Below are 16,491 nucleotides of genomic sequence, written 5' to 3' on the forward strand. Positions count from 1 at the left end.
AGCCAGAATAAATCCCATTGACCACTACCCTAAAGGTAGTGGGTAGTGGCTCCATATGTCACTACTACAGGGCGTGATGACCCTGCCTTACATGAGTCCCGGGCTCATCTGGCTCTGGCTGACAGTATCCGGTGTGGGCCCCTGTTCAGGGTTACGGATCCCACTGCCTTGTGGGTATCTTCGGGAGAAGAGAAGGCTAAGGAGTAAACCCTACACAAATCCGGAGTGCAGCCCCTAAGGCGGTTGGATGACGTATCACGTCACCTCCCGGCAGCTCCTGCAGCCAAGCTGATGCCAAATGTACTGCTTTGTATTCCTTTGGACCACATCCGCGAGGCCTAGAGGGGGATCTTGATGTCTGGGCAGCCCAGGATCTCCATATTCATTGCCCAGGTCTGCGTGCTGGAATGGGCGCATCCATTGTCTACTTAAGACAGACAAAGCCATGACTACCCTCTGTCTTCTATGGGCAAGCCAATTCACTGTGGATCTCATGCATCTTTATCTTCTGCATGAGCATCCCGTGGGAGACTTTGTCAAATGGCTAACTAAAATCCATGTAGACAACATCCACAGTTCTACCTTCATGACCTTTGTCACCTCCTTCAGTTAGTAAGACATGACTTGCCCCACATAAAGCCATGCTGACTGTGCATAACTAGGCCATGATTTATCCTCATTAATCCTACTTCTAACTTCCCTACTAATGACATGAGACTCACTGGTTTCCAGGATTATCCCTTTCCCTTTATGAATAATGGAACAACATTAGCTACTTGCCAGTCCTCACATGTAGCTAGAGAGGATGCAAAGATATTGTCAAGGCCCTAATAATCTCATCTGTTACCTCTCTCACTAACAAGGTGTTTTCACCCACAGAACTGTCACACACTGCATGATTTTTGTTTCTTGCTCCATTCTCTGTAAACTGTAGAGACTGCTATGCGTCAAAATCCCAGGAAATCAGCAGTTATGAAGATACTAAACCACCCTGTATGGTACCAACAATCACTTCACAGTCACTTAGATCACATCTCTTCTCCATTCTGATGTTTGGTCTGAACAAGAAATGAATCTCTTGACTATGTCTGCATGCTTTTATGCCACATGATTGGCTGATTAGATAATAGCGTTAACGTGTACAGGCGTACTTAATAAAGTGGTCACTGAGTGTATCTACCTTAATGTTCTTTACAACACTGAGTCACGTCATTTGCAGAAATTCTCTGATTATTCAGCAATAGTTGGGCGTATAAAGGGAGGATGGGAGGATGAATACAGGTGACCCCTGCTTTTCGAACGTTTGCTTTACGAAACCTCACTGTTATGAAAGACCTACATTAGTTCCCTGTTTTCACTAACAGAAGGTGTTTTCACTGAAGAAAGGCAGTGCGCGAAAAAAACAGCGCGCGCCCCGAGCAGCCACTTTCCCCCGGATTCAGAACGGCATTCCAGCCAGTATTACTTAAACACCTGCCTGTGAGCAGCCGTTAGCAAGATGAGTTCTAAGGTATCGGAAAAGCCTGAAATAGCTCGTAAGGATGTTACACTTAGCGTAAAACTAGACATAATTAAGCGTTTCAATCGTGGTGAACGAAGTAAGGACAAAGTGAGTTTGGCTGTGGAAGTTGACGAAGATGATGTTGCAGAGGTTTTGGCATCCCATGACCAAGAACTAATAGATGAAGAGCTGATGCAATTGGAAGAGGAAATATAACAATGGAAACCGAATGCAGTAGCAAACGGACCGAAAGTAACTGCGTGAGATTTTCGTGGCAATGATAAAGTACGATTTTAATTTTGAAAGAGTACGTACATCGGTTTAGGGCATACAGTATTTGGCAAGATGGTTTGAGTCCTTACAAAGAACTGTATGATAGAAAAATGCGCGAGGCTCGGCAATCAAGCAAACCTTCCACATCAGCCACGGCAGACGACGAACCTCGAACTTCGACATCGAGGCAGGCAGGCATAGAAGATGATGACCTGCCTGCCCTAATGGAAACAGACAACGATGAGATGACACCTCAGTGTCCCACCACCCCAACCCCCAGGCCGCAGACAGATACTGATTCGCGGAGAATGCAGCGGTAGCCAGGAGGCACACAGCACATCTTTAAGAAAAAAGCCGAAATAAACAAGCTAATTAATATGGCGTCGCCTCTGATCTGGGCTGACAATTACGTGCCGGGTGGCACCTAATTAATTAGCATGTTTATTTCAGCTTTTTTCTTTCTTAAAGATGTGCTGTGTGCCTCCCGGCTACCGCTGTACCACTGCATTCTTCGCAGATCGGTATTGGTCGGCGGCCCGGAAAGTGGGGGCCACTGCACCACCCAAACTCCAACGACTCAACCTAACATACCAGCATCAGTGTGTTCAGCAAGCTGTCTTCCCGATTCCCGTAAGTGATACTACACTGTACATACATTATTTCTACTTTATATAGGCTGTGTATTTTTACATGTTATTTGGTATGATTTGGCAGCTTCATAGCTTAAAGGTTACTGGAGAGAGTGTTTTTGCCAACAGCGCTTGCGTGAGATTTTCGCTATGGAGAACAGTACCGGCAATGATTGTGGAAAAGTATTTCTACTTTATATAGGCTGTGTATTTATCATATCATTCCTGCTTTTACTATATGTTACTGTTATTTTAGGTTTTATGTGTTATTTGGCATGATTTGGTAGGTTATTTTCGGGTCTGCGAACGCTCACAAAATTTTCCCATATAAATAAATGGTAATTGCTTCTTCACTTTACAACATTCCGGCTTACGAACCATTTCATAGGAACGCTCGACCTTCGGATGGCGGGGGAAACCTGTACAAGAGCCCTGGTGGAGGACTTTGTCAAATGGTGCAAGCTGAATCATCTACAGCTCAACATCAGTCAGACAAAGGAGAAGGTGATGGACTTTAGGAAGACTAAGCCTTCATTGCTCCCTGTTACCAGTAATGGTGAGGATGTGGATGTGGTGAGGACCCACAAGTCCCTGGGGGAGCACCTGGATGACAGACTTGAGTGGAGCATCAACACAAAGGCTGTGTACAAGAAGGGCCAGAGTCACCTCTATTTCCTGAAGAGACTGAGGTCCTTTGGAGAATGCAGGTTCTACCAGCTTGTTGTCACCAATACAGTCTTCTGTGCTGTGGTAATGGCATCAATATGGATGATGCCAACAGGCTCAAAAAATTTCTTAGAAAGGCTGGCTCTGTCATAGGAGTCAAAATGGAGGCTGTGGTAAAACAAAGGACTTGGTTGAGCGAACTTGGCCTTTTCTCCTTGGAGCGATGGAGGATGAGAGGTGACCTGATAGAGCTGCATAAAATGATGAGAGGCATTGATCAAGTGGATAGCTAGAGGTTTTTTCACAGGACTGAAATGGCTAACATGAGGGGGCATAGTTTTAATGTGTTTGGAAGTAGGTACAAGGGGGATGTCAGAGGTAGGTTTTTCCACAGAGTAGTGGGTGCGTGGAATGCACTGCCATCGAAGGTGGTAGAGGTGGATACAATAGGGTCTTTTAAGAGTCTCTTAAGATAGGTACATGGAGCTTAGAAAACGAGGGCCATGCTGTAGGGAAATTCTAGGCAGTCTCTAGAGTAGGTTACATGGTTGGCACAACATTGTTGGCCGAAGGGCCTGTAATGTGCTGTAGATTTTCTATGTTTCTAAAGGACCCTACAGAAAATCCTGGCAATTCTGGACATTGTTTCTCACTCTCTGCATGTCACCTTGGCTGAACAGAGGAGCACTTTTAGTAATAGACTAAGACAACAGCACTGCTCCAAAGAACGCTATGAGGTCATTCTTACCCTCAGCCATTAGGTTCTGTAATGAGTCAACCTACAGTCGGGGAAGTGATGACCCCCTCCTGTTAGACTATGGCAACTTACTTTTTTATTCTTTCTGCTTCTCTTCTAATATCAATATCTGTGCAGTTGAGTGCTACTGTGAGACTAATTTCCTTTGGGATCAATAAAGTACATCCATCTATCTAACAGTACTTCCTCCACTATCTCAAAATGTCCTTGCAAGTTAGCACACTCTACACTGATCTCCTTATCCTCTCCTTGGTAAATATTGATGCAAAGTACTCACTTAGGACCTCACCCATATCCTGTCCCTCCTTTATCATTGAGTGGTCCTACCCACAAGAAATATGGTGTCCATTGAAGAAAGGAGCTGATTTTTAGGCATTTAGCTTAAACATGTCTCCGGCAGAAATAGTTTCTCTTTCATAAAAGAAAACAGGCTAAAGCAGAAATAAGTGTAAATCAACATTTCAGTTTGACAAATAGAGTTACATGATTGTACAGTACAGAGATGGACCCCTGGATCCACCAGGTCAAACTGACCTTTATATCCATCTAAACTTAAAATAAAGATTTCCTCTCAAGTCCCCTTCCTCTTATCTTTTACCTCTTGTTTTCGATATCCTTACTATGAGAGATAGCCTTTTCCACTATCCAGAATTCAAATCTTAACATGCACCAGAGGAATATTGTTAAAATATTTACCATTATTAATGCTTTGACAATAGATGGAGCAGATAGAGAGAGCCTATATTGACAGGCAAATGAGTTCAAAGTAAATGTACTATCAAAGGGTGTATATGTCACCATATATAACCCTGGGATTAATTTTCTTGCAGGCATACTCAGTAAATCCATAATAGAGTAATAAGCATAGTGGAATCAATGAAAGACTATACCAACTGGGCATTCAACCAGTGTGCAAAAGACTACAAACTGCAAATACATAAAGAAAGAAATAATAATAATAAATAAGCAACAAATATCAAGAACATGAGATGAAAAGTCAAAGTTTTAGATGTCATGCCAAGTCTTCACAAAGTGCTAAGGAAGCAGAAGTGCTGCCATGTTTTCTTCATAATTACACTGATATGCTGGACCCAGGTCCTCTGAAATGATATCACCAAGGAATTTAAAGTTGCTCTCTACCCCGATGAGGACTGGCTCATGAATCTCTGATTATTGACTCCAGAAGGAGGAAACCAGCTTCTGGGTCTGCTGATATTGAGTTGTTGTTATGGCACCACTCAGTCAAATTTTCAATCTCCCTCCAATCCGATGATCTTGAACAGGATTCGCACTGCCATTGACCCTAAGCTAAGATTCAATCAGAATGGTTTTTGGCAGAAGCGCATAACAGTAATGCAAATACTTGCTCTCCGTAGAATCATCGAGGAAGTCAAGAACAGCCTACCAGCCATGCTTACTTTCATCGATTTTCGCAAAGCTTTTGACTCCATTCACCGAAGTAAAATGCTGATGATCCTGAAAGCTTACAGAGTGCCAGACCGTCTACTGAGAGCAATAGAGTCCAGCTATACCAAAACCATGGCAAAAGTTGTATCACCAGATGGAGAAACAGCAGTGTTCGAGCCCTAGCTGGTGTGCTGCAAGGAGACACTCTGGCACCCTACATCTTTATAATCGTCCTTGATTACGCTCTACGTCAAGCTACCAAAGATCATGACAAGCTTGGCTTTACCATAAAACCAGGACGAACCAAAAGAGTCAGACCAGTTACACTCACAGATCTCGATTTTGTAAATGACATAGTCCTGCTCTCTGACCAGATGGAGGAAGCACAGCAGCTACTGACAAAAGTGGAAATTGAGTGCAATAAAGTTGGACTTTTTTTTTTCTCTTTATAAAATATCTTTTTCATGGTCAATTACTTGAGATTGGGAGGCTAAACTATATTTGTTACATGGAATCTGTGCTCGTTCATGTTAACTGTTATTATTGTAAACCCCATCTCTATGTATCATAACTATTATTAATTTTGAAACTTAATAAAAAGATTGAAAAAGAAAGAATAAAGTTGGACTTCACCTAAATGCTAAAAAGACAGAGTACATGGCGTTTAACTGCAACGAAGGTACTCTCAAGACCGTAAAGGAGGGGAGGAGAAGATGGCGGTGCAACGCAGTGCACGCGGCTGCTCTGGAATGATATTGGTATTTGTTAAGGAAGTACCGTGCACAATCCTGATTTGATGGAGACAGACATGAGAAGCATGGAGGAACATCTGGAAAACCTTCTGAAATGCCTGCTTCGCTGCCGCTGCTACTGTGCGATCGAGAATCTCCAGAGGGGAAGGCCCCAAATCCTCCGCTTTGCCTATTGCTTGGCGGCTGAGCTGGGGTCAAAGTGCTCGGCAGAGATGGTGCTCGATGCTCAGTGTCGGAGGGCTGGTCGGAGGCTCGAAGTTTTCGGACGGACTCAAGAGTCGGCTGTGGTTGGGTGCTTCCAGGGTGCTGCATCGGCAAGTTTGCAGCGCTGGAGGTTCACGGCAGGGAGAGTTTTTCCTCCTTCTACCGTCTGCGTGAGATGATGGGACTTTCAAGAGACTTTGAGACTTTCTTTTTTACCGTGCTCATGGTCTGGTCTTTATCAAGTTACGGTATTACTTTGCACTGTTGTAACTATATGTTATAATTAAGTGGTTTTTGTCAGTTTTTCAGTCTTGGTTTGTCTTGTGTTTCTGTGATATCATACCAGAGGAACACTGTATCATTTCTTAATGCATGCATTACTAAATGACAATAAAAGAGGACTGCGTGTCCTCATAATCTAATCTAAAGAATGATACCATTAAGAAAGTCTTTGACTTCAAATACCTCGGATCAAGAATTCGATTAGATTATGAGGACACGCAGTCCTTTTTTATTGTCATTTAGTAATGCATGCATTAAGAAATAATACAATGCTCCTCCGGTGTGATAACTTCCCACTCCCTCAGGAGAGCGGCCAATGTAATCAAGGAACCCCCCCACCACGGCCATTCTCCCTCCTGTCAGGCAGAAGACAAGAAAAAACTTCAAGGACAGCTCGATCCCACTATTATAAGTATCTTGAATGGACCTCTCTATGCTGAAATGAACTCGATCCCCCAATCATACTCATCATGACCCTTGAGTTTTATTTGTCTACCTGCACTACACTTTCTCTGCCACTGTAAAGTTCAAAGTAAATTTATTATCAAAGTACATACATGTCACCATATACTAACCAGAGATTCATTTTCTTGCAGGAATTTGCATTGAAACAAAGAAATACACTCAAATCAATGAAAAGCTACACATAAAACTGACCAATGTGCAAAATAAGATGAACTAAATAAATACAAAACAAACAAGTACAAAAAGTAAGTAATGTTAAGAAAACGAGTTGCAGATTGTTTGCGTTCAGCTTTCCTTATCGATGTGTTTAATGAACACTATATTCTGCACTGCTTTCTCACTCTTTTGCACTACCTTGATGTACATGTGTGGAATAATCTGTCTGAATGGCACATGAAAGTTTGGTACACTTGACAATAACAAACCAAGCACACCCATCCGCAATGGACATGGTCAAGGGGATCATTTTTGATCTATCAGGGCCAGAGAGTTTGAACCAAGTAAACTATCTTGTATACATGCACATCGTAGAGAAAGTGGCACTGAGTCTAAAAATGAGGGAGGATTCTGTCAGCAGACTGATATGTCCCTTTCAATACCCCAAATGTGATTGTCTAACACGAAGAGTAAACACAAATAAACTTTATCTGAATTCTGTATCAGGCCTGGTTAAGGTTAGGGATTGCAGAAAGCATTCAGTTTCACTATTCAAGAACAAAAAAAAGGAACAAGCACATATACAAATAAAAAGCAACATTTAATACCAATGCTTTCTGCTCACGGTCGATGATTAGCTGATCCGTGTACCAATCCATATTCTCCCGATGAACCTCGTGCAGACTCAAAACTGGACTCTGCAGAGCCAAGTACAGAGCCTGTGCATCTCTCCTCTCCAGTGCCTCATCCACATACTCCAAGGCAGCTTGCACTGAGGAGAGAAAAGTCACACATTACAGAGCACAGGGCAGGTTAGTGGTGTAACACAAAACATAAATAGGAGTAAGCATAGCCCCTGGAGCCTGCTCTGCTATTCATTAAGCCCACACCACATCCCTTATTTCAACTCCACTTCCACCGATCTTTATATTCCCCAGATTCCCGTAAGGTACAAAATTTAATCAAATGCAGCCTTGACAACTAAAAATCCATAATGAAATAGAACACCAAGTCAATACAACTGGAAGGAAGAATATCACTGCTCTGGAGGTTAATAGGTACTAAGACGACGGATAGAAATCATTTCTTTCAGCGCAAATTATTTTGTTCTGTGTACTAAAATATACAGAACAAAGTCAGTCTTGCAATTGTACAGCAGGTTGAAGATTAGCTTTATTTATTTGTCATATGTACATCAAAACATACAGGGAAATGCATCATTTTATGTCAACAACCAACCCAGCCTGACAACATGCTGGGATGGCTTGCAACTGCCGCCACACTTCAGGCACAATACAGTATGTCCAAAACTCACTATCCCGAACCCATATGTCTGTGGTACATGGGGGGAGACTGGAGCACCCGGAGGAAACCATGCAGTCACGGGCAGAAAGTGCAAACTCCTTACAGACAGCAGTGGGACTCAAACCCTGACTGGTGTTCGTCGACATTGTGAAGCAATTGTGCTAACTGCTACGCCACTGTGTCACCCTGTCAAGCAGCAGTAGTAGGGATGGCGGGATGGTCAACATTTCAGATTGAGACCCTGCAATCAGGGAATGAGGTAAGGTCTCAACACAAACCATTTTTTTCTATTTTTTCCATTTTCCTGTATCTGCAGTGCCTTCTGTCTCCTACAGTACATTTTACTAACAGGGATATTCCAAAGAGCTGCATACACAATTAATAGTAGCTACTATTCTCCAGTGTCCGCTGCCAGGAACACAAGCTGGAATGCTTTCATCTGCGGCTGGTCCAACACGAGACAAGCTAATTTGTCTTCATCTGCAGCTGACCTACTGCAAGATGAGGATCTGCTGTATCTTTGTTCTTGCAGGAATGTGGCTCCAGGACAACATCCCATCCCATTAATATTTAGGCCATGCCACTCACAGACCTGTGACAGTAACGTTTTGTTTTTGTATGTGCTATCATAACTACATGTGCCATGGGTGAATGTTTGTACTGTGTTTTGCACCAAGGCTGCAAAAAAATGTTTTGTTTATCTGTATACTGTACATTAGTGTATGGTTAAATGACAATTAAACTTGAACTTGATTTTGGCATAGGATGCATTCAAGACAATTGCACACAGCCATCTAGTACAAACAAGATAACAACCAGTAACTAGTTTTGAGCTGGTATTGGCATGGCAGTATTGGCTGTTTAAACTCCATCAAGTTAATTTTCTGCAGCACAAGAAGATGGGAATGGTTAAGACCTCCTTCAGCAAATTCCAGGGTTCATACGAATCTCAATCATGATATTCCTGGAGATGATGTATGCACTCTGCAGTGCCACATTTGAAGGGAGCAGCAGCTCCCAAAAAAGCCCAGTCTGCAACACAGATTTATGAACTTGCCACTTGAGAAAGTAGGAACCTTAAACTCAGTTACTGGCTCAGCCAACACCTGCACCCAGGTCACTCCGACCTGCTAAGATCTTCAATGGCTAGTTTGCTAGACTCTGTGTGAAACTTCACACTGTGCAGTTTTCTTCCATTTCCTTGGTCTGCAACTTTAGTAATTGTGGTCCACTGACCATGCAAAAGGCAAGCTTAACTAAATCGACTCGTTGGGTAATTGGGTCAAATACAGTCTTGCAGTTAGATTTTACTCGCCAGTAAAGCCAACAGATTGGTGAAACCCACCTTATTTTTGTCTCAAATTACTACTTGTTATTTCAAATGGATCATGTCTACAAGTCAATACATATTGTGCAACTATGATATCACAGGAGATCAATTCTGCTTTCTGTAAAATAGTCTATTTGGCCCTCTGATAATCCCATTAAACATTTCTCCCTACAACACAGCTCTTCTTTCAGTTAGTCCTGACAAAGAGTCTCGGCCCAAAATGTCGACTGTACCTCTTCCTAGAGATGCTGCCTGGCCTGCTGCGTTCACCAGCAACTTTGATGTGTGTTGCTTGAATTTCCAGCATCTGCAGAATTCCTCTTGTTTGCATTTTTAAACATTTCTCCCTGATGCCTTTACAACTCGCCTTTGATACCCCACGAGTTTTGCAGGTAGTGTCCTGGATCATCACCACTTTCTGCACAAGGACATTTCTCTCCCTCATATCTGCCCCAACGCCAAGTGAGAGAAACACCATCCTTACCATTGACTTTGTTAATGTTGCCTTGAATCTCAGCTTGAGTCAACAGCTCCTCATACACATCCTTCCCTTCGGAGAGCTCTGGTTTATACTGAAGAATGAACAAAGAGGAGAGTCAGTAAGAGTGCATGCACCAACCCCACCGGGTCCAGGTTTCATCGCCAATTTGAACAAAATGAATGAATGTATCCAAAGCCCACCTACTGGGGGACCAAAGGAATTGAACGGGTAGAGTAGAAAGGGGAGAAACAATGACAGGCATATCACACATCTAGACAGAGATGCAGCAGATGCTGGAAATCTTGAGCAACACACACACACACACACAAAACATGCTGGAGGAGCTCAGCAGGTCAGGCAGCATCTGTGAAGAGGAATAAACACAACCCATATTGATGAAGGATCTTGACCCAAAATGTCACCCATTTATCCCTTTCCGTAGATGCTGCCTGCCCCACTGAGTTCCTCCAGCATTTTGTATGTATTACGAGGGAAAGGTTTAATAGAGCTGTTAGGGAGGGTTTAATCTAATTTGGCAGGGGGATGAAAACCGGAATGATAGAGCGGAGGAAGGGGAAAACAGAAATAAATCTAAGATAGTGAGCAGTAAAGATGTCAGGAAAGACAGGCAGGTGATGGGGCAAATTTGTAGCCATTGGGATGAGTTGCAGTGAAATCAAAGCAAAAAGTATCAAATACTGGTCTTAAGGTGTTGTACTTAAATGCACGCAGCATAAGGAATAAAGTGGATGATCTTGCTGTACAGCTACAGATCGGCAGGTATGATATTGTGGCCATCACTGAGACCTGGTTAAAGGATGCATGTCTCTGGGAGTTGAACGTCCAAGGATACACGGTGTATCGGAAGGATAGGAAGGTAGGCAGAGGGGGAGGCGTGGCTTTATTGGTCAGAAATGATTTTAAATCATTAGAAAGAGGTGATATAGAATCAGAAGGTGCAGAATCTTTATGGGTTGAGCTACGAAATTGCAGGGGTAAAAGGACCCTGATGGCAGTTATTTATAGGCCTCCAAACAGCTGCAGTGATGTGGACTACAAATTACAGCAGGAAGTAGAAAAGGCTTGTCAGAAGGGCAGTGTTATGATAATCGTGGGGGATTTAAACATGCGAGTGGATTGGGAAAATCAGGTCGGCACTGGATCTCAAGAGAGAGATTTTATAGAATGTCTGCAAGATGGCTTTTTAGAACAGCTTGTTGTTGAGCCCACTAGGGGATCGGCTATACTGGATTGGGTATTGTGTAATGAATCAGAGGTGATTAGAGAGATTGAGGTGAAGGAACTCTTAGGAGACAGTGATCATAACATGATTGAGTTCACTGTGAAATTTGAAAAAGAGAAGCCGAAATTTGATGTGTCGGTATTTCAGTGGAGTAAAGGAAATTATAGCGGCATGAGAGAGGAACTGGCCAAAGTTGACTGGGAAGGGACACTGGCGGGAAGGACGGCACAGCAGCAGTGGCTGGAGTTCATGCGAGAAGTGAGGAAGGTGCAAGACAGGTATATTCCAAAAAAGAAGAAATTTTCGAATGTGCGGAATCAAAGGAAATGGGGCAGATCTTAAATAGGTTTTTTGCATCTGTATTTACTAAGGAAACTGGCGTGAAATCTATGGAGTTAAGGGAAACAAGTTGCAAGATCATGGAAAATGTACAGATTGAAAAGGAGGAGGTGCTTGCTGTCTGAGGAAAATTAAAGTGGATAAATCCCTGGGTCCTGACAGGGTGTTCCCTCGGACCTTGAAGGAGACTAGTGTTGAAATTGCAGGGGCCCTGGCAGAAATATTTAAAATGTCGCTGTCTACAGGTGAGGTGCCGGAGGATTGGAGAGTGGCTCATGTTGTTCCGTTGTTTAAAAAAGGATCGAAAAGTAACCCGGGAAATTATAGGCCGGTAAGTTTAACATTGGTAGTAGGTAAGTTATTGGAGGGAGTACTAAGAGACAGAATCTACAAGCATTTGGATAGACAGGGACTTATTAGGGAGAGTCAACATGGCTTTGTGCGTGGTAGTTCATGTTTGACCAATCTATTGGAGTTTTTCGACGAGGTTACCAGGAAAATGGATGAAGGGAAGGCAGTGGATATTGTCCACATGGACGTCAGTAAGGCCTTTGACAAGGTCCCGCATAGGAGGTTAGTTAGGAAAATTCAGTCGCTAGGTATACATGGAGAGGTGGTAAATTGGATTAGACATTGGCTCAATGGTAGAAGCCAAAGAGTGGTAGTAGTGAATTGCTTCTCCGAGTGGAGGCCTGTGACTAGTGGCGTGCCACAGGGATCAGTGCTGGGTCCATTGTTATTTGTCATCTGTATCAATGATCTAGATGATAATGTGGTAAATTGGATCAGCAAATTTGCTGATGATACAAAGATTGGAGGTGTAGTAGACAGTGAGGAAGGTTTTCAGAGCCTGCAGAGGGACTTGGACCAGCTGGAAAATAGGCTGAAAAATGGCAGATGGAGTTTAATACAGATAAGTGTGAGGTATTGCACGTTGGAAGGACAAACCAAGGTAGAACATACAGGGTTAATGGTAAGGCACTGAGGAGTGCAGTGGAACAGAGGGGTCTGGGAATACAGATGCAAAATTCCCTAAAAGTGGCGTCACAGGTAGATAGGGTCGTAAAGAGAGCTTTTGGTACATTGGCCTTTATTAATCAAAGTATTGAGTATAAGAGCTGGAATGTTATGATGAGGTTGTATAAGGCATTGGTGAGGCCAAATCTGGAGTATTGTGTTCAGTTTTGGTCACCAAATTACAGGAAGGATATAAATTAAGGTTGAAAGAGTGCAGAGAAGGTTTACAAGGATGTTGCCGGGACTTGAGAAACTCAGTTACAGAGAAAGGTTGAATAGGTTAGGACTTTATTCCCTGGAGCGTAGAAGAATAAGAGGAGATTTGATAGAGGTATATAAAATTATGATGGGTATAGATAGAGTGAATGCAAGCAGGCTTTTTCCACTGAGGCAAAGGGAGAAAAAAAACCAGAGGACATGGGTTAAGGGTGAGGGGAGAAAAGCTTAAAGGGAACATTAGAGGGGGCTTCTTCACACAGAGAGTGGTGAGAGTATGGAATGAGCTGTCAGACGAGGTGGTAAATGCGGGTTCTTTTTTAACATTTAAGAATAAATTGGACAGATGCATGGATGGGAGGTGTATGGAGGGATATGGTCCGTGTGCAGGTCAGTGGGACTAAGCAGAAAATGGTTTGGCACAGTCAAGAAGGGCCAAAAGGCCTGTTTCTGTGCTATAGTTTTTCTATGGTTTCTATGGAATGGAAAAAGGATGCAACCGTGGCTAACAAGAGAAGTCAAAGCCAAAGTTAAAGCAAAGGAGAGGGCATACAAGGAAGCAAAAATTAGTGGGAAGACAGAGGATTGGGAAGTTTTTAAAAGCTTACAAAAGGAAGCTAAGAAGGTCATTAAGAGGGAAAAGATTAACTATGAAAGGAAGCTAGCAAATAATATCAAAGAGGATACTAAAAGCTTTTTCAAGTATATAAAGAGTAAAAGACAGGTGAGAGTAGATATAGGACCGATAGAAAATGATGCTGGAGAAATTGTAATGGGAGATAAGGAGATGGCAGAGGAACTGAACAAGTATTTTGCATCAGTCTTCACTGAGGAAGACATCAGCAGTATACTGGACATTCAAGGGTGGCAGGGAAGAGAAGTGTGTGGGGTCACAATTACGACAGAGAAAGTACTCAGGAAGCTGAATAGTCTAAAGGTAGATAAATCTCCCGGACCAGATGGAATACACCCTTGTACTCTGAAGGAAGTAGCTATGGAGATTGTGGACGCATTAGCGATGATCTTTCAAAAGCTGATAGATTCTGGCATGGTTCCGGAGGACTGGAAGATTGCAAATGTCACTCCGCTATTTAAGAAAGGGGCAAGGAAGCAAGAAGGAAATTATAGACCTGTTAGCTTGACATCGGTGGTTGGGAAGTTGTTGGAGTCGATTGTCAAGGATGAGGTTACAGAGTACCTGGAGGCATATGACAAGATAGGCAGAACTCAGCATGGATTCCTTAAAGGAAAATCCTGCCTGACAAACCTATTACAATTTTTTGAGGAAATTACAAGTAGGCTAGACAAGGGAGATGCAGTGGATGTTGTATATTTGGATTTTCTGAAGGCCTTTGACAAGGTGCCACATGAGGCTAGTTAACAAGATAAGAGCCCTTGGAATTACGGGAAAGTTACATACGTGGATAGAGCGTTGGCTGATTGGCAGGAAACAGAGAGTGGGAATAAAGGGATCCTATTCTGGTTGGCTGCCAGTTACCAGTGGTGTTCCACAGGGGTCCGTGTTGGGGCCGCTTCTTTTTACATTGTACATCAACGATTTGGATTATGGAATAGATGGCTTTGTGGCTAAGTTTGCTGACGATACGAAGATAGGTGGAGGGGCCGGTAGTGCTGAGGAAACGGAGAGTCTGCAGAGAGACTTGGACAGATTGGAAGAATGGGCAAAGAAGTGGCAAATGAAATACAAAGTTGGAAAGTGTATGGTTATGCACTTTGGCAGAAGAAATAAACGGGCAGACTATTATTTAAATGGGGAGAGAATTCAAAGTTCTGAGATGCAACGGGACTTGGGAGTCCTCATACAGGATACCCTTAAGGTTAACCTCCAGGTTGAGTCGGTGGTGAAGAAGGTGAATGCAATGTTGGCATTCATTTGTAGAGGAATAGAGTATAGGAGCAGGGATGTGATGTTGAGGCTCTATAAGGCGCTGGTGAGACCTCACTTGGGGTACTGTGGGCAGTTTTGGTCTCCTTATTTAAGAAAGGACGCGCTGACGTTGGAGAGGGTACAGAGAAAATTCACTAGAATGATTCAGGGAACGAGAGGGTTAACATATGAGGAATGTTTGTCCGCTCTTGGACTGTATTCCTTGGAGTTTAGAAGAACGAGGGGAGACCTCATAGAAACATTTCAAATGTTGAAAGGCATGGACAGTGGATGTGGCAAAGTTGTTTCCCATGATGGGGGAGTCTAGTACGAGAGGGCATGACTTAAGGATTGAAGGGCGCCCATTCAGAACAGAAATGCAAAGAATTTTTTTTAGCCAGAGGATGTTGAATCTATGGAATTTGTTGCCACGGGCGGTAGTGGAGGACAAGTCATTGGGTGTATTTAAGGTAGAGATTATTGACAGGTTTTTGAGTAGCCAGGGCATCAAAGGTTATGGTGAGAAGGCGGGGGAGTGGGACTAAATGGAAGAATGGATCAGCTCATGATAAAATGGCGGAGCAGACTCGATGGGCCGAATGGCCGACTTCTGCTCCTTTGTCTTGTGGTCTTATGGTCTAAGTAAACCGTCAATGTTTCAGGCTGAAAACATGCATCAGGAAAGGTCTTGGTCTGAAACATCAACTGTTTATTTCCCTCAGTAGATGCTGCCTGACTGCTGTGTTCCTTCAGCATTTTGAGTGTAAATCATACATCTAATTCCACAAAGACTGGTTTCGTGCACCACCTTATTACATCAAAGGGTCTCTCAGAATAGATCCCTTTAGGAATTAAGAACATAGAACAGGCCTTCAACTCACATTGTTTGAGAACTAATTGTTGCCAAACTAATGACATGAACTCCATCACCCAGGGCATCCCCTCTTCTCATTGCTACCATCAGGTAGGTAGTACAGAAGCCTAAAGCCTCACTCTCGCCATTTTAGGAACAACTTCTTCCCCTCCACCATCAGATTTCCGAATGTAAAATATATATAAACATAAACCCAAACACACTGCTGTCACATAATAGCAAATTTCACAACATACAAATGCAAGAAAAAGTTTGTGACCCTTTTGCAATTACCTAGTTTTCCTGCATTAAATACTCATAAAATATGGTCTGATCTTCATCCAAGTCACAATAATAGACAAACACAGTGTGCCTAAGCTAATAGCACACAAACAATTAAACTTTTTGCCTCTAACTTCCACCCTGCCCTCAAATTTATCTGGTCCATTTCAGGCTCCTCCCTTCCTTTTCTCAATTTCTCTGTCTTTATCTCTGGAAACAGTTTATCTGCTGATATCTTTTACAAACCCACTGATTCCCACAGCTACCTGGACCATACCTCTTCCCACCCTGTCACTTGTAAAAATGCCACCCCTTTCTCTCAGTTCCTCCGTCTCCGCCACATCTCCTCGCAAGATGAGGCTTTTTATTCCAGAACTAATGAGATGTCCTCCTCCTACAAAGAACAAGGCTTTCCTTCCTCCACCATCAATGCTGCCCTCACCTG

General features: G+C 43.0%; 1 protein-coding gene across 1 annotated transcript in view; it reads right to left on the reverse strand.

Annotated features, from left to right (window-relative positions):
* The window catches only part of LOC134343085 (ras GTPase-activating-like protein IQGAP1), a 230,576-nt gene that overhangs the window by 152,491 nt on the left and 61,594 nt on the right, over positions 1–16,491 (reverse strand). Inside the window, exons 9-10 of the mRNA XM_063041967.1 lie at positions 10,212–10,299; positions 7,701–7,864 (exon numbers count right to left, since the gene is read on the reverse strand). Of these exons, the coding sequence (XP_062898037.1) occupies positions 7,701–7,864; positions 10,212–10,299 (252 nt within the window). The remainder of the gene's footprint in view (positions 1–7,700; positions 7,865–10,211; positions 10,300–16,491) is intronic.

Source organism: Mobula hypostoma, chromosome 2 (assembly GCF_963921235.1).
Source record: "Mobula hypostoma chromosome 2, sMobHyp1.1, whole genome shotgun sequence".
In the NCBI taxonomy this organism is placed as follows: Eukaryota; Metazoa; Chordata; class Chondrichthyes; order Myliobatiformes; family Myliobatidae; genus Mobula; species Mobula hypostoma.